This window comes from Geotrypetes seraphini, chromosome 13 (assembly GCF_902459505.1).
Source record: "Geotrypetes seraphini chromosome 13, aGeoSer1.1, whole genome shotgun sequence".
In the NCBI taxonomy this organism is placed as follows: Eukaryota; Metazoa; Chordata; class Amphibia; order Gymnophiona; family Dermophiidae; genus Geotrypetes; species Geotrypetes seraphini.
The window spans coordinates 24525048-24548369 of record NC_047096.1 but is presented as its reverse complement, the minus strand read 5'-3'; the positions used below and the strand labels follow the sequence as shown (position 1 = coordinate 24548369).

Here is a 23322-nt window from a genome sequence, read left to right as displayed (position 1 = left end):
TGGGTCGGTGAGGTGGTGGAGCTCCGTCGGCAGCGGCTGCAGGCGCCCAGAGCTCCCCGCCGATGGTGCCTCGCGAGTCGGCTTGGAGCAGTGGGGAAGCCCGGTCTTCCACAACCGCCCACGGAGGGATTCCCCGAAGGATTCCCTCTCAGCTGATTTTTTGACAGCTGATGCCGGCTTGCCTGCTTTAGCGGCTGAGACTATTCAGGTTTCTCAGCCGCTTCAGGCTATGGAGGGAGCTTTTTTGGCGGGAAAACCGCCATCTTCTCTGTCTGGCCCCTCCATTTTGTCTTCCACCTCAGGTGACCTTCCCCCTGTTTTGACTATGCAGGGGCAGGTTTCTGCTGGGTCCCCTGCTGTGGCAGGGAGTCCCTTGGGACCCTCGGGGGGGTTTTCCCCTGATTTTTTCTTTTCATTATGCAAAGCCTATTTTCAGGCGGCTGGGGGTCCCGGTTGCGCCCAGGGGGTCTCGGGGGGTGGGGTTTCCTCCGCGCTCCCTGCGGCTTTGCCTCTCTCGTCTGACGTGACGTCCCCTCCGCCGCCTCTCTTGTCCAAGCGTCCGCGGGTGTCGTGGGACGAGGATTTGTGGTCGGAGGAACGTGTCGGTCTGGAGGAGGACCTGGACCCTTCTGAGGATTTCCAGGACCCTCTGGAGGGGACGGAAGCTGGCGGCGGGTTGTCGGGTTTCCCGTTCTCCAGTGACGAGGCGTCCGTGGTGCGCCTTTTTCAGAGAGATGAGCTGCCTGACCTTATTCAACAGGTTTCTTCGGCTTTGCGTTTTGAGGACGCGCCGCCGGAGACTCCGCGTGTGGGGGACCCTCTGTTACGAGGGATCCGGTCCGTTTCCCGCTCTTTTCCTATGCATCAGGATATTCGGGATATTATTCTTGAGCAGTGGAAAACGCCGGAGACGCCGTTTCGGCTGGCGCGCAGCATGGCTCGCCTGTATCCCATTCCTGAAGGGGATCGGGCAACGTTAGCTTCGCCAGTCGTGGATGCGGTGGTCTCGGCTATTTCCAAGCGGCATACCGTGCCTGTTGAGGGCGGTTCTGCCTTGCGAGACTCTGAGGAGCGCAAATTGGAGACCATCCTTAAGCAAAATTTTCAAGTCTCTGCCTTTGGGGTCCAGGCGGCTATTTGTGGGGGACTGGTCGCTCGCGCCGTGTTTCGGTGGGCGGAGCGGGTCTTGGATCGAGAGTCTGACGACTGGTCTCTGGTGGATCAGGAGGTAGCGAAGATTGAGATGGCTGCCTCATTCCTCTCGGATGCTCTGTATGACTTGGTGCGGATCTCGGCTAAGTCCATGGCTTTTGGCGTGGCCGCAAGGCGTGTGTTGTGGCTGCGCGCTTGGGCGGCGGATGCTGCGTCCAAAGCTAAGCTTACTAAATTTCCCTTTCGGGGGTCGTTTTTATTTGGAGAGGACTTGGATAAGTTGATTCAGACTCTGTCGGACTCGAAAGTTCCCCGTTTGCCGGAGGACCGTGCCCGCCCGGCGTCTCGGGGTGGTGCGGCCCGGGGGCGTTTGCGGGAATTTCGCAAGTATCGCCCTGGGCGTGGGGCTGCTTCTTTCCAGTCTCCGGGGTTTTCCCGGGGTCGGTTCTTCCAGCGCATGCAGCCCTTTCGGGGGGCCCGTCGGGGGGCAGGGAATCCCTCCGCCGGTTCCCCCGCTTCCCGTCCTGCACAATGACGCCTTGCCGGCGCCCCCCTTGGTTCCGGTGGGGGCCCGGCTGCGCGACTTTTTTTCCCAAATGGGCCGAGATCACGTCCGATCAGTGGGTCCTGGAGGTGGTGCGGGACGGTTATGCCCTGGAGTTCGCCCGCTCTCTGCCGGATTTTTTCCTCGCTTCTCCATGTCAGACTCCTGGGAAGACGCTGGCGTTTCGCCAGACCCTTCAGCGCTTGCTAGATCTCAGGGCAGTAGTTCCGGTGCCCCCCCCGGAGTGGGGCACGGGCAGGTACTCCATTTACTTTGTGGTGCCCAAGTAGGAGGGGACTTTTCGGCCCATCCTCGATTTGAAAGGGGTCAACAGGGCTCTCAAGGTTCCCTCTTTCCGTATGGAAACGCTGCGGTCGGTCATTCTGGCGGTTCAGCCGGGGGAGTTTCTCACTTCTCTCGATCTGACGGAGGCCTACTTGCATGTTCCTATTCGGGCCTCTCATCAGCGTTTCCTGCGCTTTGCGATCTTGGGTCGGCACTATCAGTTCTGTGCGCTTCCCTTTGGGCTGGCCACGGCTCCCCGGACGTTCACCAAGGTGATGGTGGTCGTCGCGGCAGCCTTGCGGTCGGAGGGCATCCTGGTACACCCCTACCTGGACGACTGGTTAATTCGGGCCAAGTCGTTGCAGGAAAGCTCCCGGGTTACGGCTCGGGTGGTGGAGTTTTCTCCGGTCGCTGGGCTGGGTGGTCAACCTTTCCAAGAGTCGGTTGGTTCCGGCTCAGCGTCTGGAGTACCTCGGGGTGCTGTTCGACACCTCCTTGGGGAAGGTCTTCCTCCCAGAGGCCCGGGTGAGCAAATTGCAGTCTCAGATTCGCCTGCTTTTGGCGTCCCGGTGTCCTCGGGCGCGAGATTTCCTCCAGGTCCTGGGGTCGATGGCGGCGTCCCTGGACGTGGTGAGGTGGGCGCGGGCCCACATGCGTCCTCTCCAGTATGCTCTGCTCCGGAGGTGGTCTCCCCAGAGGCACGGGATGGATGTTCCGGTTCCCCTGCGAGGCTTGGCGCGCTGCAGTCTGCGTTGGTGGCTCCGGACCCCTCACCTAGTTCAGGGGGTGGGTCTGGATCTTCCGCAGTGGACGGTGCTCCTTACGGATGCGAGTCTCCTGGGTTGGGGGGCCCAGTGCCTGGGTCACTCAGCTCAGGGAACCTGGTCCACGGAGGAGGCCTCCTGGTCGATCAACGTGTTGGAGACCAGGGCGGTCCGGCTGGCGCTGTTGGCTTTCCACTCCCTTTTGTTGGGCAAGTCGGTCAGAGTCCTGTCGGACAATGCCACGGCGGTGGCTTATGTCAATCGTCAGGGGGGCACCAAGAGCACTCTGGTGGCGCAGGAGGCGGCTCGGCTCATGGTTTGGGCGGAGTCGCATCTTCTGGACCTCTCGGCCTCTCACATTGCCGGGGTAGAAAACGTTCAGGCGGACTTCCTCAGTCGTCACTTCTTGGATCCGGGAGAGTGGTGTCTCGGCGCCGAGGCGTTTCAGTTGCTAGTGCGTGCTTGGGGGCAGCCCCTGATGGATCTGTTGGCTACAAGTGGCAACGCCAAAGTACCCCGCTTCTTCAGTCGTCGCAGGGACGGTCTGGCCGAGGGTCTGGATGCTCTGGTCCAACCGTGGCCAACGGAGGGGCTGTTGTATGTGTTCCCTCCTTGGCCATTAGTGGGCAGAGTACTGCTTCGCGTTGTTCGCCATCCGGGGCTGGTGGTTTTGGTGGCTCCGGATTGGCCTCGTCGTCCGTGGTATGCGGATCTGGTGAGGCATCTGGTGGCGGATCCTCTTCCTCTGCCTCTCGGGTGCGATCTTCTGACGCAGGGTCCCATTCCCATGTTCGACCCGTCTCCCTTTTGTCTTACGGCTTGGCTCTTGAAAGGGGCCGCCTGAGTAAGAAGGGATATTCCGACAAGGTGATCTCTACACTTTTGGGGTCCCGGAGGCTTTCTACCTCTCGGGCTTATGTACGGGTTTGGCGTCTTTTTGAGGAATGGTGCCGAGCGCGGGGAGTGGTCTCCTTTCGCGCTTCTCTACCTAACATTCTAGAGTTTTTGCAGGATGGCCTGGATAGGGGCCTGGCCTGGTCTTCTCTTCGGGTTCATCTGGCGGCCCTGTCGGCTTTTCGGGGGCTGGTGACAGGTCAGCGTTTGTCAGCCATTCCTGATGTGATTCGCTTTCTTAGGGCGGCCAAGTTGCTCAGGCCTCCCATAAGGCCCTCGGTTCCCTCTTGGGATCTCAATCTGGTTCTCTCTGTTCTAGTGCGCCCTCCTTTCGAGCCGTTGGATGGCTGTTCGTTGAAGGACCTTACGCTGAAGTCGGTCTTTTTGGTGGCCATTACTTCCGCTAGACGGGTGTCGGAGCTACAGGCTTTTTCTTGTAGGGCTCCCTTCCTGGAGTTTTCGAAGGAGCGGGTTGTTTTGCGGCCTGTTCCTTCCTTTCTGCCGAAGGTAGTTTCTCCTTTTCATGTCAATCAATCGGTGGTCCTCCCGGTCTTGGGTAGTCGGGAGGGTTCTTCTGAGCAACGACAGCTGCGCAAGTTGGATGTCGGTCGGGTCCTCCATGCTTATGTGCAGCGGACCCGGGAGTTTCGGAGCTCCGATCATCTCTTTGTGCTTCTGGCGGGTCCTCGGCGGGGGGTTGGCGCTTCTAAGGCTACTATTGCGCGCTGGATCAAGGAGATGATTGCTTCCGCTTATCTTCTGAGTCAGAAGCCGGTTCCGGAGTTTCTCAAGGCTCATTCCACTAGGGGTCAGGCGGCTTCTTGGGCTGAGTCGTCGCTTGTGCCTCCGGTGGATATTTGTAAGGCTGCGGTTTGGTCCTCCTTGCATTCTTTTGTTCGGCATTATCGGGTAGATGTTCAGGCGCGTCGGGACGCGGTGTTCGGTGAACGTGTACTGGTATCGGCCCTTCGGGGGTCCCGCCCGTGAGGGGACTGCTTTGGTACGTCCCAATCGTAAAGTTAACCTCTACTGGTCTGGAGAGTGCTAAAGAAGGAGAAATTAGGTTCTTACCTGCTAATTTACTTTCTTTTAGCTTCTCCAGACCAGTAGAGGTCCCCACCCTGTCTGTTGTTGTTGTTGTTGGGGCTGTTGCGCGGGCAGTTTTTGGTTTTTGCTGCGGGTTCTAGTATTTTTCTAGGGCCGGGGAGTATTGAAGAACAGCGGCTGTGGCTCGGCTGGCTTAGCTGGCGAGCTGTGGGGACCTTCTTCCTTCGGGAATTTCTCCTCTGCATTTTCCAACAGCATTTTTGGGTATGTTATTTGTTACTCCTTTCGGAGTATTGTTTTTTCTCTCTGTTGTTTTCCAGTTCTTGGTTCTGCTTGGCTATTCGGCAGACTGAGGGAAATAGAGAGGAGGGGCTAGGATATACTGTCCCAAAGTTTTGTTTTCAGTCTCCACCTGCTGGTCATGATTAGATATATACCCAATCGTAAAGTTAACCTCTACTGGTCTGGAGAAGCTAAAAGAAAGTAAATTAGCAGGTAAGAACCTAATTTCTCCTTATTTTCTCTGTCATTTACTGAAATTTTCATTTTGTTTTGAGATTTATTTTTTGTATTTATTATGGGAGCCATATCAAGTATAAAGTGCACCTTCTTTCAACAAGAGAGCACACTATTGATAAAACAAAAACCCCTGAAATTTCAGATTTCCAGTGCAATAGGAATGGTATGCTGAACCTTAGGGTACTTTGTCATTCTCTTGAGCATACTGCAGAAAGATGTTAATCACAGCTTTTGAAACTTTCTCCTCCTCCCAGAAGTCTGCTGCTCCCTTCAGTTTCTCTTTCTGCAGGTCAGCATGAAAGATATCTTCTGATCTGCTCTGTTTATTTTTTTATTTTAGTATTTTGCAATAGTTTTGCGCGGGGGTTTTTTTTTGTGTGTGTGTGTGAAATTGGAGATTCCTTTTGATAAGGGTATACTCTGCCTGCGTGGAGAGGAGTAGATTTTAAATCCGTTGCTGGCAAGTGTATCCTTTGGGGACCTGTTTCAGCTAGACTGCTGAAGATTAGTGGAGCCCAGGGTCCATTCCCCCTGGTGTTTGCTCACCCCTTTGACTTGGTAAGAGGCTGGAGCACAGGCTGTTTAGGCACCAATAGCGTTCCTTTGGGGCACTCACGGTGCCAGCTGCATTTTGTCTCCCCCCTCCCTTTTTGTTTGCCCCTCTGGGGCATGGCACATGGCTTATGAGCCTATTAGGGGAGCAAAGATTTCCCCAGAAGCCCTGGAACAGTGGCACGGCGCACCAAACTGGCACAGATGCTCCGCATCCAAAGAAGAGACGTTTCCTCTCTTCTAAAGGGGAAGGAGAGTTGCTTACTAAGGCCTTTACCCCAGATTCATTAATCTGCTCTGGTAGATGTATGCGCATTGCCAAAATACACAATTTAGATCCACTGAAGAGTGACCCTCAGCACACACCTCCTAAAAATCCTCAGAGTGCTTCTTCTATGAGAGTGGAGCTCCTTCCTGACTCTAATTGTCTCATGAATCCCTGTCCGATTGACAAAGGTTCAGTCTTGATATCCTTATTGTCCCAAAGTGAGGCCCTTCTGATGGGAGATTTGGCTTCTTACGTTGAGGATCAGGATGGAGTCCTGGCCGCAGACCTGGAAGATGATCCCTCTATACGGCAGCTGTTCAAGTCTTTGGCTCTGCCAAACATTATTACCAAGTCTCTTCATGAGCTCAAGATTGATCTGCCTCAGCCCCAGTCATCTCAGTCTTCTCTTTTGAACGGAGCATGATCTCGTCCACATCCTTTCCATGGTACCCAGGCATGAAACTCCTGGCAGGTCCCAGAAGGCTCCCTCAAAGGAGAAAAAGCCATAACTAGGCTGTGTCCTATGGATCAAGAGTTCCAACAAATGTTTGCAATTCCAAAGGTAAACTCCCTGGTGGCACAGGTGACTAAATGCATGTCCTTACCCAGTCAGGGAGGAGTCATGCTGAAGGATACACAAGCCTGCAGAGTGGATATGGTTCTCAGAAGGCAGTTTGAGGCCCTGGCCCTAGGAGTTAAGGTGGTGTCAACTACTTCTTTCATTGTATGTACCTGTTATCCACAGCTGCAAACCGTGGATATGACAGCAGATGAGCTGTTAGCTCAGCTCATGGCAGGGATAGACTATGTGGCTGATGCACTTTATGATATAATTAGAGTCTTGGTGAGAGTCTCTGCTTATTCCATCTGTGGATCAATGGGCATGTGATTCAGTCTCTGCTTAGCAGGCTTCCCCTTCAAGAAACAGATGCTTTTTGGCAAAAGCCTGGATGATCTTATGGCCAGTTTGCAAGATTATTGTCCCAAGTCCTTACCGGACAGCAGACCTTGGAATGGCTACTGGAGCTCCTTTCCGGGTCCTGATGTTTTCGCCAGTATGCCTCGGGATGCTTGTCAGACATATTTCAGAAGTCAGAAAATTTCAAAATATAGGTTCTCAGGCCACAACAGCAGCTAAGAAGCCACAATGATGCCAGGCCTCCAGCCGCCCTTCAGAAAATTAGAGGTGTGCTTTCGGACTTTCTGGAGGCCTGGAAAACCATAATGACATTACAGTTTTATTATTGTCTGTTATAACGTTATATGAGCAGATCAGAACCTTGGTTTCGTTGAGTTCTCCGTGTCCCTCCTTCTGTCTTTTACTCTAGTGCTCTTGCATACTTTGGAATGAATTGAAGGGGACAGCATACTCATGGGAGAAGGAGGAGGTTTCAAAAGCTATGATTCACATCTTTATGCAGTATGCTTGCGAGAATAGACGGAGTACCCTAAGGTTCAGCATACCATTCCTATATACTGAAAAAGATATCAAGGTAAAAACGTAATCTCTTTTTTTTTTTTTTTATCCTTGCTATTTTGGGGTAAAGACACAAAAAGATATGGGGAAAATGTCCTTTCAAATTAATGTACATATTGGGTTTGTTATGTCTTATTTTTCATTAAAAAAAAAAAAAAAAGAATTGCCATACTGGGTCAGACCAATGCTCTATCTAGCCCAGTTTCTTGTTTTCAAGAGTGGCCAATCCAGTCACAAGTACCTGGCAGAAACCCAAATAGTAGCCATGTTCCATGCTACCAATCCAAGGCAAGCAGTGGTTTCCTCCACGTCAATAGCAGAATATGAACTTTTCCTCCAGGAGCTTGTCTAAACCTTTCTTAAACCCAGCTATGCTAACTAAACACTAAATTTCCATGAAATGTGATTCTGTTCAATGCTGACTTTGATTCTGTATAGAATATAGAGCAACTTGCATCTCCTAACTACAAGTGGTGTATCTTTCACAGTGATCAGACTGACCCCTTCAATCGCAGTCCACTCACCATGGACCAAGTCAGACCCAACACCGACCTAAAGGAGAAAATCCAGCAATGGTTGGCAGAGAGGAAACGGCAACAAAAGTTGCACACAGAAGACAGAGTAGAGACACCGTGAATAAACAGCACACACATGTACAGAAACTGCCATGCCTCCAGCAGAATGCCTCTTAAGTTCAGAGGCACAGAAAAATGTCTCTGAAGTCTGTCTGCACATTTCCACTGTTCATTTCTTTATAAATAGGCAAGATCAGAAACTTCTTGTACTTGTTGACTTGAGAGGTCTGTTGGGGGAATTTAGATGTGGCTGGCTGCTCATTTTCTGCATATGTAAAATAGCAGCAAGCTCTTTTTGGGAAGTAGTGTTATACTGGTCACGAGTGAGAATCAATTTCTGTGCTCCAATTTCTGTCGCCTTTATGTTCCTCTTTAGAATGGCACTATTCAGTGTAAGAAGCAAGACAGAATCCTGCTTGCTTCAAGTATAGCTGAGCTGAGAAAAAGTATTTATTTCTAGAAATATAATTGAATGTTGACTCTCTTTTATCCTGGAAAATGATGCTGTCTGTAGGAGTCCAGCATTAGTTCTGGAGGAAATGTAGGCAGAAACCTGGGCCAATATCTCTAGTGTGCCTGTGTGGAAAATCCAGATACCTCTGCTTGAGTAGCCATTGCCCTGCCCAGAGGAGAGACCCTGTTTTATCTACAGTGAGGGGGAAGACGATATGCACCATGGAGCCTATAATCAGAAGAGCATTTCTGATGAGAGAAAACAGCTATGTTCTAGCATAACCTTAAATTAGGAGAAGAATACAGCTTTACATAACACTGTACATTTCCCAGCCTTGCAGTAGGTAGATTGCATCAGGTGCAAATGCAGTTTTATGCAGCAGTGAATTTCTGAATATAGTCCTTTTTTTTTTTTTTTTAACTTCTTATCCGCTTCCTGTCAGTCAGTGGAGAGAATAACTTGTTCTGGAGAACTTCCTAATGTTGCTATTTGCACACTACAGGTTATTGTAATGGGCATAAGGCTTGTAATCAAACCTTTCCATCTAATTCTGTTGCCTGATTATTACTACAGCAAACAAATGTGATGACTTTTTTCTTCCATCATAAATAAGAGACCTCTCATTTTCTTTGGTTCATGCAGTATATAACTGGCAATTTTTTTTTCAGTGCTATAGATACAATGAAGGAGAGATCTGCCTTTCTGATAGGACTGTTTCCCATTAAAATCGTATGAGAATTCCACTGGCTGAAATTAAAATATTAATTGCCCTATGGATCGCTGCAGCTCTGACTGCTGTTTTACCCATCCTGTGCTACTACAGATGCTTCAAGCCAGGTGTAAAGAGTTTACAATATGTACAGCAAATCTGAGCCTATGCTGGAGATTACCTCCTGGAAGTGAAATACAAACATGTCAGTGTACTGATTTGAGAAATAAACTGTACACTATCAATCTATCTAAAGAAGTCCTTTTTTGCTTGGAGAGGTTTTAATAGTATTCCCCCAGCCTGGAAAAGAATTCTCTCCATCGTAAATGGAGAATGTGTCTATATGGGCAAAAAAATATGTGAGATTTACTTTTGCATGTAAAAAACATAATGGACTGTTCAGGCAAGAGATTGTACCAGTAGATGCTATTGTCTGCTTATAGTGTAGCATGAAAGTCAAGAGAACAAGGGTGTAGGGATAGGGCTGTTGGCAGGGCTTAGGAGCAGAATGTGCTGCTGCTGTCCCAGAGATTGCTGGCTTACTGAGGAGCTGCAGAATAAATGCAGTTGTATCTTTCCTCTCTTCTCTCCTTATACCCCTCCCCTGAAACTTGGTTCATCTGGTAAGTCACTCTTATCTGTATTCTTCTCTACCACCAACTGCACATCTTTTATCTTGTTACACCTTATTCCTGGAAAAGACCTTCTAAATTACCAGTCGTGCTTTTTCATTTAAATGTAGGCTAAAAACCTACCTCTTTGATGCTGCTTTTAACTCTTACTAGTTCAGTACCCATATTTCTCAGAGGACAAGCAGGCATCATATTTGCACATGTGGGTGATGTCATCCACGGAGCTTGGTGCAGACGCTGCCATAGTGCATTGTCACTTTAAATCTTTGAGGCAGTGCCCATATGCACAGGTGCCTTCCTGCCTGATGCTTGAGCACGGGACCAGCATTCTATTGTTGAGGTTGTCTTTTTAATCTCAGCATATGTTTTTTGCCTTTTGGTGCCTTCTCATTTCAATTTTTCCTTGTTTCCTTCCTTTTTTTTTTTTTTACCTCAATTTTGTTTTTGTTCCGAATTGCAAGTCTCCAAACTCTGCCTCAAACTAAAAACTTGCAAATGTACCTTGGATCCTTTCCCCTCCTACCTATTCGAGAATATCTCTACACAAGCCATCGCTTCCCTCACCAAACTTATAAATGCTGCTCTAACATCGGGCCTTTTCTCCTCCGAAATGGGACATATTGCACTAACCCCTCTACTGAAAAAGACCGACCTTGACCCCTCTATATAACTATATAAACACATCTTTAAATTATCCACATTAAATTAAAAAAAAAAAAGTATGAAAAGAAAATACTTAGACTGGAAATGTTATGGATTTGTGATAAATCTAAACATAAAATTAAATGTAATACCAAGAAAGAATGTGTATGTATATATGTTTTTTAAATAACTACACATATGTAAAAAACATGTAAGATCAAAAAAGTGTGAAATCAGAAAACGGGGAGAGGAAAATTAAAAAAAAGAGGAGAAGGGAGAGAGAATTTAAAAAGGGACAAAAGAAAGGAATAAAAGAAATAATGGACCAGTAATGTGAACTGAATCATTGTAAGCAACATGACTATGCGAATCAAAAAGTATGAAAGAATGTAATACGTATGTTTTATATTTGATAAAGTGGACCAGAAATGAAAATCACAAGAGATGATGCATGAAATACTATAAAATATTGAAACAAGTGAATAAATACCAATTCTCTAAGTGAAATAATCATGTACAATATGTATCTAATAGTTGTGACAAATAAAAAAATAGAATAAAGGATAAGAACATAGGAAATAAAAGAGAAGAAAAGAAGAAACATAGTGAAAACATAGAGTGAACCATGGTTTGAATAGATTGAAGAAAACTATGAATAAGAATAATAGCATTTAAAATTTTAATAAAAAATAAAACTACATACAAAACTAATAAATAAAACTATTGAATACAGAGGGTAGGGGGGAGGAGGTGTGGGGGTGAGGAAGAACCAAAAAGAAAATAGAAGATTAAACAAGGTCACAGAATGGGGAATAAAGGGGGGAAGGGGGATAGGAAAGAAAAGACTAGAGGAAGAGAGTTTAGAGGCTAAGAAGAGAGGAGAGGTAGGATATCTAAAATAAATGAACGCTGACATGGCATCTTAAGAATAGAGCAAAACAAATATAAGTTAGTGATGTATGTGTATGATAGTATAGTCAATAAAAACCATAATGGTAAAGCCACAGAATTTTGGAGGAACTTAAACCAAATAAGCTGATTGTAAAATGAAGCTACATATGAACTGAAAATATACTGCTACTGACTTAAAATATTAGCGTTCCAAATGAAAGGGGATAAAATGGTTTGACAATGGGAAATGTGAAAGAGAGTGAAAATTTTGTTTGTTTTTTAACTTAACGGAGGGTGAAATTATTTTCACACTCTCACATTTCTTGTCAAACCATTTGTCTCCTTTCTTTTGGAACACTAATATTTTAAAAAGTCAGTAGTATATATTTTCAATTAGCAAGTAGCGTCAATTTACAATCGGCTTATTTGATTTAAGTTCCTCCAAAATTGTGTGGCTTTTTACCATTATGGTTTTTATTGTCTAAAGCAGTGTCTCTCAAACTTTTTTAGCTCTGGCACACTAAATGGAGCAAATGTGTTCATGGCACATTAAAATTGAAATTATAAAATTGCAAAACCAACAAAAATGTAATTTGAGAGTTATTTAAAGTTTTTAAAGCTACGTATGGGTAATTGTAACAAGGGTGAAACTAAAGTAGATAGAATAGAATTGCTAATCAATGCGATGACTATGCTTGTTTTTGAGTACAAATTAGCTCAAAATGTGGCTCGATAGTTGACAAGCAAACACGCATTTCATCATCCACCATCTGCAGTCGTTCTCTTGTTTTTAATTTAATTTCTGTCAGAGTGAAAATCCAAGTTCACAAAGATAAGAAGATCCAAACAGTAACAAAGCCTTGATTGCTTTGTTGCTCAAGTCAGGATAACTACTGCCTAAAAAATAAAATGACTTTCTATTAGTTTTCAAGGACCAATCACGTCACGTCAAAGAATAATGCTTGTCTGGGTGGTTGTATCCTTACACACACAGACGTTCATAACATTGACAGACTCTTGTGTAGGTGACATACATGTCATCTGTTCTAGAGCAGTGGTCCCCAACCCTGTCCTGGAGGACCACCAGGCCAATCGGGTTTTCAGGCTAGCCCTAATGAATATGCATGGAGCAGATTTGCATGCCTGTCACTTCCATTATATGCAAATCTCTCATGCATATTCATTAGGGCTAGCCTGAAAACCTGATTGGTCTGGTGGTCCTCCAGGACAGGGTTGGGGACCACTGTTCTAGAGTATACTTATGAAGAGAATTTTTTTAAATAAAGTAAAATTCTGGAATCTCTTCGGGGGACACCACTGTTCCTTGGCACACAATTTGAGAGACACTGGTCTAAAATGTATCATAGGCATACATCACTAACTTACATTTGTTTTGTTCTATTTTTAAGATGCCATAATATCAGCATTCATTTATTGTAGATGCTATCCCACCTCTCCTCTCTTCTCTTCCTTTAGTCTTTTATCTCTGTCTTATCCCCTTTACTCCCCTTTTTTCCCATTCTTTTATCTTTTATCTTCTATTTCTTTTTCTCTTTTCAGTTCTTCCTATCCCCCACCTCCCCCTACCCTCTATATTCAATAGTTTTATTTATTAGTTTTCTTGGTGTTTTTATTTTTGATTAAAATTTTAAGTACTGCTATTCTTATTCACACTATTTTCTTCGGTCCATTCAAACCATGGTTCACACCATACGTTTTCACTTTTTTTCCTCTTCCATTTCTTCTCTCTTTATTTCTTTTGTTCTATTTTTTGTCACATCTATTAGATTTGTATTGTACATGATTGTTATTTCATTTTTAATATTGGTATTTACACTTCCCCCTCTGCATTTGCGGTAATAGGGGGAATAACAAGTCAAAGAATACAAAAAAACTGCAAATAATTTTTTGTATGTTATTTGCGGTTTTCTGTTACAAAACCCTGGAGAATATGATAAACAGCGAATAACTGACCTGTTCCTGTGAAGAAAGTGCAGCGATTTTGCAACCCAGTAAGCGAGCAAAGCTCCAGGGGTCTGGAGCCCAAGCTCTACAAAAGTTTCTGGCCAACAGGTACCATATCAGTCTTTCTGTCAGCTGCAGATCTTGTCTGCTTCTCCATTCAGGCAGAGCTTTCTCCTTGTCTTAGGGAGCTCAGGAGCACCAAAAGCTGTCAAAAAACTGCAACAGCAACAAAAAACCTCGCCAAAAATAATAAATATCCAGAGCAGATCAGAAAGACTCCTGGCTCGTAAGTAGAAGGAAAAACTGAAGAGGGCAGCAGATCCTCTGGTGAAAGGGGAGGAATTGAAAACCTGGAGTGGATTCCTTCTGCATGGCTCATGAGCATGGGGAGATCTATTGTCCAGAATGATAAACACCTATTGCACTAAAAAAATATTGGTACAATAAATTATTTTGTCCTTATTGGACTATTGTCATTATTTTCAGGAATCTTTGCTAACTTAATGAAAAAGTTTTGATTCAGAATACTGCAGCAATACTTTTATAGATCTAGATTTGATCATGTTACATTACATTAGAGATTTCTATTCCGCCATTGCCTTGCGGGTCAAGGCGGATTACAAAAGAATTGCTAAAAACGTATTACAAGAAGATATCTGGTAATTTCTAGAGGAGATAAAGAGTAGATGAGGTTGCTTTGGGGAATCAGGAACATATTGGGAAGTGAGAAGGAACTAGCGGTATTAAGTGGTTTGCAGGAATTTCTTTGAAAAGTAGAGTCTTGATTTTTTTTCTGAATGTTTTGATGTCTGGGGTCATAATTAGTAGATTGGAGATTTGGTTGTCGAGTTTTGCTGCTTGTGTGGCTAGGAGGCCATCATTTAGTTTTTTCTGTTTGACTTCTTTGATTGGAGGGTGTGTGAAAGGAGTGTGGGTTTTCCTATGTCTAGTTGATGTAGTTTGAATGAGGCGGTTGTTCAGGTAGGTTGGGTTGTCGCAGTTTATGGTTTTAAATAGTAGACAGTAGAATTTGAATAGTATTCTTGCTGGAATTGGAAGCCAGTGTGAGTTGAGGTAAGCCTCTGTGATGTAGTCGTGTTTCCTCAATGAATAGATAGGTCCCAGTGCTGTGTTTTGCATTGTTTGTAGTTGCTTTATTATTGTTGCTGGGCAAGGGAGGTAGAGAATGTTGCAGTAGTCTAAAAGACCTAGGACTAGGGATTGTACCAAGAGCCGGAATTGTGTTCTATCGAAGAATTTTCGAATTTGCCATTGTTTGTAGAATTACATTGGCAAAAACATGTGGCTCTGCAGGTGGAGCTGAAATTAGGGCATCTTGCATTTAAAACCTTTATTTGGAGTAGTTCCTGAACATTTTCCAAGATTTACTGTAATAGGAAAAATATTTTGTGGAGTGGATAGCGTAGCTGGTTTTTAGAAAGGTTTGGACAAGTTCCTGGAGGAAAAGTCCATAGTCTGTTATTGAGAAAGACACAGGGGAAGCCACTGCTTGCCCTGTATCGGTATCATGGAATATTGCTACACCTTGGGTTTTGGCCAGATACTAGTGACCTGGATTGGCCACCATGAGAACGGGCTACTGGGCTTGATGGACCATTGGTCTGATCCAATAAGGCTATTCTTATGTTCTTATATTCAGGCATTGTTCTGTTTACTAACATGTCCATCTATGAGGAGTGTAAAATATAAGCATTATATTGTAAATGGACAAATAATACAGGTTTGGAATTCACTCCCTTTGGAAATATGTGGAATTATTACTTATATTGTTTTTGTAAAAACTTGAAGACTTGGTTATTTCAAAAAATTTTGTTAGGAGATTAGGCTTTTGATATTTGCTATTATCTTGTATCTCCGATCTATGTTTAAATAGATATTTTGTAACTCACTTTGAACTTCATCTGGTGAGGATATGGTGGGATACTTGAACATAACAAACATAACATATGAACATGAGTGACGATACTGGGCAGGCCAAAGGTCCATCAGGCTCAGTATTCTGTTTCCAGCAGCTGCCAAATCAGGTCACAAGTACCTAGCAAGATCTCAAGGACTAAATTTTATGCTGGTTATCCTAGGGATAAGCAGTGGATTTCCCCAAGTCCATCTTAATAACGGCTTATGGACTTTTATATTAGAAAATTATCCAAACCTTTTTATAAAGCCTGCTGAGCTAAATGGAGAGTGGTAGAAAACTGGAACGCTCTTCTGGAGTCTGTTATAAGGGAAAACACCCTCCAGGGATTCAAGACAAAGTTGGACAAGTTCCTGCTAAACTGGAAAGTACGCAGGTGAGGCTGGACTCATTTAGAGCACTGGTCCTTGACCTGGGGGCTGCCGTGTGAGCAAACCACTGATCTGAGCCAGCAGCGGCAATTCTTATGTTCTTATTCTCTGGCAATGAATTCCAGAATTTAATTACACGTGTGAAAAAAATTATCTTGGGTTTGTTTTAAATCTACTACTTAAAGCTTCATTACATACCCCTAATCCTTGTATTTTTAGAAAGAGTAAACAAAGTGCTTCACATCTACCTGTTAGGTGCCATTGACTCATGTTTGAGTCCTAGCAACTTGATGAATTACAGATTTAGAAAAAAATTGGGTTTGTGCTAGTCTAGTAAGATCCTCCAGTGTCATCCCCATGGTTGTTTTCAATGTGTCCAGCCATCTGATTGCAGGTTGCCCTCTTCGCCTGGTTTCTTTGATCTTCCCAAACATGACCACTTCCAATGATCTTTCTCTTCTGATAGTGTGACCAAATTAAGACAGTTGTAAATTCATCTGGGCTTCCAAGTGACATAACCAGTTTTAATCTCTTCCAGAATTGATTTGTTAGTCCTTTGGTGGTCCACGGCACGCATAAAATCCTTCTCAAGCACCAAAGCTCAACCGAGTCAGTCTTTCTGTCTTGTTTCTGTAGTGTCCAACTTTTGTATCTGTAACTGACCACTGAGAAAATGAGGGCATGGACAACTCTGATCTTCGCTTGGAGTATTATTTCTTTGCCTTTGAATACTTTGAGCAACCAAGTGTTATTCTGCAGAGTATTTCTTCTCTGTTAGTTGCTTCTTTGTTTACAAAAGAGCTCAGGAGATTGAAATCCTTTACAACTTCTATCACCTTCAAGCTCAAAATCTTCATCATTTTCCGTGTTCATGATCTTCATCTCATGTTCAGTTCTAATCCTATGTTATGACTTTTAGCTTTGACTTTTTAGTTTATGTACATCGCTTAGTAACTGTGATAGGCGATCAATCAAATAACGAATAAACTTGAAACTTCAGTAAATACAGCATATCTTCTTTGCTGTTGACAATGGTGTTGTATCATCTGCATAGTGGAGGTTGTTTATTTTGGCCTCCAACTTTGAAACCAACGCTCTCTTCTTCCAAGTTTGCTTTTCTGAAGATGGCTTCCCCATAAAGGTTGCAACAGGTAAGGTGACAAGATGCATCCTTGCTTGACACCACGTTTTATTGTAAACCAATGTTGCCATATTCAGTTCTCACTGCAGCTTCTTAATTTTCATAGAGGCTCTTTATCAGCTGAGTTATGTGTTTGGGTATTCCCATTTCTGCTAGAGTTTTCCATAGTTTTCTCATGATCGAAACAATCAAAAGCTTTGCTGTAGTCGATGAAGCAAAAGTATAGGGGCTTTTGGTATTCTTTGCTCTTCTCCAATATCCATCTAACATTGACAATAATGTCTCTTGTTCCTCAACCTTTTCTGAAACCAGCCTGAACTTCAGGTAGTTCTTACTCAACGTATGATTGTAGTCTTCATTGTATTATTTTCAGCAATATTTTAGCTTTTGTGTAGCATTTGTATAACACTTTGGTGCTTTCAAAATTTGCAAGATATAGAGACTCATTTCAAAGATCTTAAGACACATGGTATTTTGTGTGTCTTAAATGCTTTGAAAATGAGCCCCATAGTGTAAGGAAATTAGTAAATAAATAATTTTCAACTACTTCCACCTTTGCGGTTGTAACAAATATAGTCAGAAATGATACTATAGCTGCTATGAAGCCAGTTGAATATTGTATATATGCCTATAAATTATTTTGTCCCTTTTTGGAAAAAAAAAGAATTACAAATTTATAGGAGTGCTATATTTTTTTGTAACAACCTCTACTTTTTCTATTAGCTACAATTATCTGTGTACATAATTCTGAAGAAGAAATGACATTTTTCTCTGAAAAATTATGGTCCAGCATTGTATATGAAAATGTGTAAATCCTATTCTGCATACGGTAAGTTTAGAAAGGGTATCTATAAACAATTCTTTCATAGATACCATGTTTTGGTTTTTTTTTTTTTTGCTTTTACCACTCTCACTACCAGCTAAGGTAAAGATGGGCCTATTTCTGCTTTAATATTTAATCAGTCTGACAAGACTGTTCATGCAATATTTACTCCTGATGGAATTCTACATGACGGTGCAACACAGAATTTGTGCAGAATTCCTATTTTCCATGCAGAATCTCAGACAGTGTTAGCTGCATTGGGTTGGGGTATCAGCAGCCCTTCCCCCATGGCTATATGAGAATCACTGGTGCTACTATAATCCAATGAAGCAAAGTCAGGAGGCAATTATATGGTATGGGTGAACGTGAGTGATTGGGTTGATTGTTGGCGGCTGCTGTGGATTGTATTGATGAATAGTGGCTATGGGCCCTATCGTTTCTGATGTGGTGCATGGTGATAGAGTTGTAATGGTTCACAGGAGTGTGGATGTAGTAGGGTGAGGCAAAAGGTAGCCCACGTGGCACTCAGTGTGAAGTTTGTTGTGTAGTGGTACAGCAGGTGCTTGTGATATGCTGTTTCTATTCACCTTTGAGTGGCAGAGTACAGGGGAGGGGTGAAAAAAAGGAAAGATTCCGGCACAGGATGAGGGGAGAGGTGAGAGACATGCATGGATGGGGACAAGGCAGGGGCAGAGAGAGATGGTGGACAGTAGGAAACAGAAATGTTGGATAAGTTATGGCGGGGCATGGAATGTTTGTGTCTGTCAGTGTGGGACATTTCAGCACAGCTGTTTTATTGTGGTGACTCGGCTGCCATCCAGCTCACCTGAATAGGCGGCTTACGAGGAGTCCGACAGATGCTATCAGTTGTCCCCCCACCCAGCTCACCTGCTGAGGCATCTGGCAGATGCCTAAACCAGCAGTGTGGAAGGGGTAGCAATGCCCCCTCTTTTACCAGTCCAGTTGGGCATGATGCACCAGTGGGGGAGGGGGGAAGGGAGGGAGGGAGGGCCTTTCCTTAGAAACTGCCTTTCACTTGTCTAATTGGGACTTGAGCACCAGTGGGGAGGCAAGCTGCCTTTGATATGCTCCGAGTATGTTGAAGATGAAAAGGGACGCAGGGCTGAGGAAGAGATGGGGAATGGGAGTGAAGACGGAAATTTGATAGGTAATTGAAAATTGAAAAAGAGAGCTAAAAAGGAATGATAAATGTCAGAGGCAGATGTAGAGAGGGAATAGACAGGAGCAAGGAGACAGACAAATGGAAAGTAGCCTCTTGAAGGAGAATTAGAAGACAGGAAAACCAACATAAACTAACCAGAGAACAAAGGTAGAAGAAAAACGTTTTATTTTAAATGGAATATGGATAATAATGATTTTTAAATTTTGAAGAATAAACTTAGAATTTGCTAGGAGTAAATGCTGTGCCTTTATAAAAGTTACAAGCTGGCTAAGTCCTTGGGTGTTGATGCTTTAAAAAGTACAGTAGTAGCCTCTTGATTTATCAGTTATTGCCAGTTCATGCACACACACCCATTTTAGGGCAAGCTCTCCATTTTCTAAGACCATCAGGCTTTTTTTTTTTAAAATTACGCAACACCTGTGATTTCGCACCAGATGCACCTTTTAGAAACAACTAATTGTAGGTATAGCGATTATTACCAGCCTAGACCTATCTGTTGAGGTATAGCATCTATTCTATATCGACCAAGATTCCACATCTCATACTGTATTTTCCACAGTACCAAGCGTGCTTTAAATAAATGGGGGGGGGGGGGGGGGGCAAGATTCCGCTCCCTGACACCAAGCGTCCGGTCCTGGAACGGAAGAACAAGGAAGTCCCACCTCTTAAGTGGGTCAGCTTGGAGGTGACATTGAGCGCCGCTCTATCACTCTCGTGTCTCCACTGGCGGCGACAGCGAGAGCCGCTCTAGCATCATTCGCGGTCTTGTCTCTATTGCTAAGGCTCGCACGACGCAGGCGTCGTACGGTCTCTTAAGAGTGCATCGCAGACATGGCACAAGCTGCCCAGAGGCTTATCAAGACCGTCGTCACCCGAACGCCGCAGCTTATGAGCGGTGAGATCTAGGGCTCGTGAGGGCTGGGGAGGTGGTAGTGTCTTCGTATAAATGGCTTTTACGCTTGTTCTCCCGAGCTAAGATCCTGAAGCAGATCGTGTATGGCCTACTCGTAAAATCCTCGTTCATTCGCTTGCAATTGAGGACGGTATATCTGGCTAATGCGCGCCCAGGACCTAAGCCTTATCCTTTTTATGTTTTTGCTTTACTGAGAGTTAAAAGATTTTTAGGGTAGTTTATGGCCTCTTCGTGACCTTGCTGCATGTCTTAAGTTGTATATGTAACTCGGCTTTAAGATTGGGTTAGACTCTTTTCCCCCTTTATTTCTTTGCTTGTAAGTAATGGCTTCTTTTAATGCACACTGCTTTAAAAAAAAACAACAACAAAAAAACCCCCACCACGCTGCGTTATTGCTTTTATAGTGGCTGTTATTCAGGGGTGAAGATGTCAATTAATATCTTTTCAATTTTAGCTGTGGATTTCCTCCCCCCCCCCTAATTTTATTGATTGGTCTGCTTTGGTTATGTAGCCACAGTTTGTGTAGCTTCTGGTAGGATTTTGCTTGTCGTTTCCGCTGCCTCAGATCAGCTTTTAAGATCCGGGTAGGAGTGGGGGAGTGGCTGGTTAGAGCAGCTGCCTCAGCACCCTGAGGTAATGAGTTTGATTCCCACTACTCTTGGCAAGATACTTAACCACTTCACTTCCTCAGGTGCAAAAATAAGTAACTGTCTAAAATATGCAAACATGTACAAGTCCCGTCCCCCTATGTTGTTGTAGGGATGTCTACTTTATTGTTTTCTAATAGATATGGAGGCTGACGCACATTTTAAGAGTAATGTATTTAACTTTCGTCCCCCCTATAACAGCATTTCTGACCATCTTTGGTTCAGTAATGGGTAGAACCTATTGGGGTAAATACTTGTTATAATACAAAATCATGAATGGTCTTAAGCATTTGTAGGTTGATACAGACTTAATATCACAATAGAAGAAAGGTGTAGCATTTTCTAACGTATAGCACCTCTAAGCTCCTGCCCCCTTTTCTGGTATTGGACTGCATATTTATTTAACTTGTTTTATATCCTGTTTTCCCCAAAGAGCTCATATTAGTGGTGCTTTTCCTTAGTGACAAGTATTGTCTTAATCGTCATTGTCCTCATGTACCGCTCACAGGCTTAACAAGTCATTTGGGATCAGCTATGCCAGGAGCAATCTTAAATTACTTTTTTCCTTAAGGGAGTATATCTGAAAACACCTGTGATGCAGAATATATTAATGTCTGTTGAACTTTTATATATTTTCTATTGCAGCTGCTGTGACTTACTCCAGGCCCCGTTTAGCCACATTTTGGTACTATGCCAAGGTTGAGTTAGCTCCTCCAACTCCTGCAGAGATCCCTAAGGCTATAGAGAGCATGAAAAAGATGGCCAGTGCCTTTCAGAGTGGCCGTCTTACACAGCTCACAGTAAAGGTAAACTCAAGCTATGAACTGATATCAAAAACCAGGCATATGCTTTTCTAGAGTAGTGGTGTGTCCCCTCTTATTCTTAGTAAATTAAGCCTGGCAGCTTGCTCCTTCAGTGTGTGTGAGTGCATCTACTCTTGTTTATGATTCCTTACCCTGCCACTGTAGTACTTGCAAGCTTTTTAAAATAAAAATGTTGACTTTTACTCAGTATCGTCACTTTTGTGTTGTAAGATACTTCAGCTCTAGGATTGCATGGCTGACCACCTTTAGCTGGTTATACAATATATTTTATTTATTTATTTTTTTTTTTTTTTGGGGGGGGGCTTCAGGTTCTCCCATTCTGCTCAAGAAATACATATTACCTGCTTGTAACTTAATTTCAGGGTAACTTTTGTTTAGACTACTACTTAACAAAAGGGTACTGTGGAGTTAGTTGAGAATCCAGGAAAGTTTTTGGGTTGATTTGGTTGTGTGGTTTTTTTTTTTTTTACACAATGAATCTATATAGTTGGAGTGTGGTACATCACAAAACATTGTTTGAAATGAATTTGAGTCTCGCACCACTACAGAGATATTTACATACAGACTTCTTTTCTTAAAATCTGGTGCTAATTCTTTGCCCTAAACTTTGGAACAGCAGCAGCATACACTGCTCTCAAATCATACCAAGGCCCTGTCCCTTTTTGGACAGGAGGCAAGGCTTGAGAGCCGACTGCATTCTGTCTTTGTCATGCTCCTTATCATTCCAATAATCAGGCCTTGGGATCGGCCCCAGCTGAAAATAAAATCCACAGTGAAGGGGTTTTGGAGGGTAATATGGAGCAGATATCTCCAGAGGCTGTCCATTTAGGTCAGTGGTCTTCATTGCAAGGCCCGTGAGCCAGTGCCAGCCCCCTCCTGGCAAGATCCAGTGCTTGCTCACCATTCTTGTTCCCAGCGGTGCTACTCTAACTCTTCGGGCCACCAGCAGCATGAGTGAAGTAAACACGCTGCCTTTGGTGACCCGGAAGCTTTTCCTCTGCTACTGCTTCCTGTCTTTGCATAGGTGGGAAGAAGTAGCAGAGGGCACCCCCGCCTCCCTCCTTACCTAGTGGTCTAGCAGGCTTTCGGGGCAGGAGCAATCTTCCTACACTCCTGCCCTGTGCAGATCGCCGATAGGAAATGACTGCTGTGAGTTCCCATAGTCTCTCGAGTCTACAATAATCCTGAGCAGTCTAAATCAAGCCCAAAGATGGACAGGTATTAGAAGTGAACACTTGTACTGACAATTGGTCCCTGGGGTTGGTAAGAAGAAAGGAGTTCTGACTGGCTCAGATGACTCTCTTATATTGCTCAAAAGGTTTGAGTCCAGAGCTACCTTGTTACTTTCTAACTCCATTTTGAAAAGTTAACTTAAGAGTCTGTGTTAGTGTATTATGTTTTTATTGAGTATCATGTATATGGCCCACAATGGGCTGTGTAGCAAGTAAGCAATATTAGGAGGCAGTATGATACAATGAAAGCTCACAGCTGCTCTTGTTCTTTTTCAGGAAGCCCTGCGGAATGGTTTAGTAGCCACAGAGGTGCTGATGTGGTTTTATATCGGAGAGATCATTGGCAAGCGTGGATTGATTGGTTACAATGTTTGAAGACCAACCCTACCATACTGTTGTCTTTGTTCTAGTTGCTAATGTTCTTTACAAGCTTTGTCTACTTCATCCGTCAGGGCCAAAATAAAGTTTCTCTTTATGGCTGTTGAACTGTCTGTTCTTACAGAAGGCAAATTAAGTTTTACCAGAAGTACTATGCTACTCCTGCCTAGTCCAGCTGTAACAAAGGACTTTCCTTTCCTTTTTAATATATGAATAAAAAGCATAATTAGTGAGCCCTATCTTGGCAATGCTAACCTAGACTTCTATACTATTTTTAGAACTTGACCTCTACATAGTTATGTTACTGTCTTACAGGGTGATACTATGTTTGAAGCTACGGATATACAGTAATTTCCCTCTGCTAAGGTGAAGTAGATCTAGAACAGTGTATTGCAAACTGTGTGCCTCCTGAGATTTCAGGTGTGATGCGGCACACTGGGGAGGAGTAGAGGTGCCGGCTGTCTGCCTGCCTGCCTACAGGCTCTCCTGTAAGCAATCAGCCAG

At 44.2% G+C, this 23322-nt stretch overlaps 2 protein-coding genes across 8 annotated transcripts in view; both read left to right on the top strand.

Moving 5' to 3' along the window:
* Window positions 1–8281, top strand: part of UBE4A (ubiquitination factor E4A) — a 50905-nt gene extending 42624 nt beyond the window's left edge. For all 6 annotated transcript variants that reach the window (XM_033918545.1, XM_033918543.1, XM_033918541.1 and 3 more), the window contains one exon: window positions 7991–8281. In XM_033918545.1, coding sequence (XP_033774436.1) covers window positions 7991–8138 — 148 coding nt within the window. In that variant the 3' untranslated portion in view covers window positions 8139–8281. The remainder of the gene's footprint in view (window positions 1–7990) is intronic.
* A 10479-nt stretch (window positions 8282–18760) lies between these two features.
* Window positions 18761–22923, top strand: ATP5MG (ATP synthase membrane subunit g). 2 transcript variants are annotated; one of them, XM_033917960.1, is made up of 3 exons: window positions 18761–18809; window positions 21030–21190; window positions 22717–22923. In XM_033917960.1, the coding sequence occupies exons 1-3, from the start codon at window positions 18776–18778 to the stop codon at window positions 22813–22815; spliced, it is 294 nt and encodes a 97-aa protein (XP_033773851.1). In that variant the 5' UTR covers window positions 18761–18775; the 3' UTR covers window positions 22816–22923. The 2 variants fall into 2 exon arrangements, with proteins under 2 accessions (XP_033773851.1, XP_033773850.1); XM_033917959.1 differs by lacking the exon at window positions 18761–18809 and adding an exon at window positions 19494–19719.
* The last annotated feature ends 399 nt before the right edge of the window (window positions 22924–23322 follow it).

Bases quoted from the DNA above. Each gene is read 5' to 3' on its own strand.
- ATP5MG (XM_033917959.1), top strand. From the start codon at position 19,656: ATGGCACAAGCTGCCCAGAGGCTTATCAAGACCGTCGTCACCCGAACG. The intron at 19,720-21,029 runs GTGAGATCTAGG...TTTCTATTGCAG, and splicing joins AACGCCGCAGCTTATGAGCG to CTGCTGTGACTTACTCCAGG. The intron at 21,191-22,716 runs GTAAACTCAAGC...GTTCTTTTTCAG, and splicing joins TTACACAGCTCACAGTAAAG to GAAGCCCTGCGGAATGGTTT.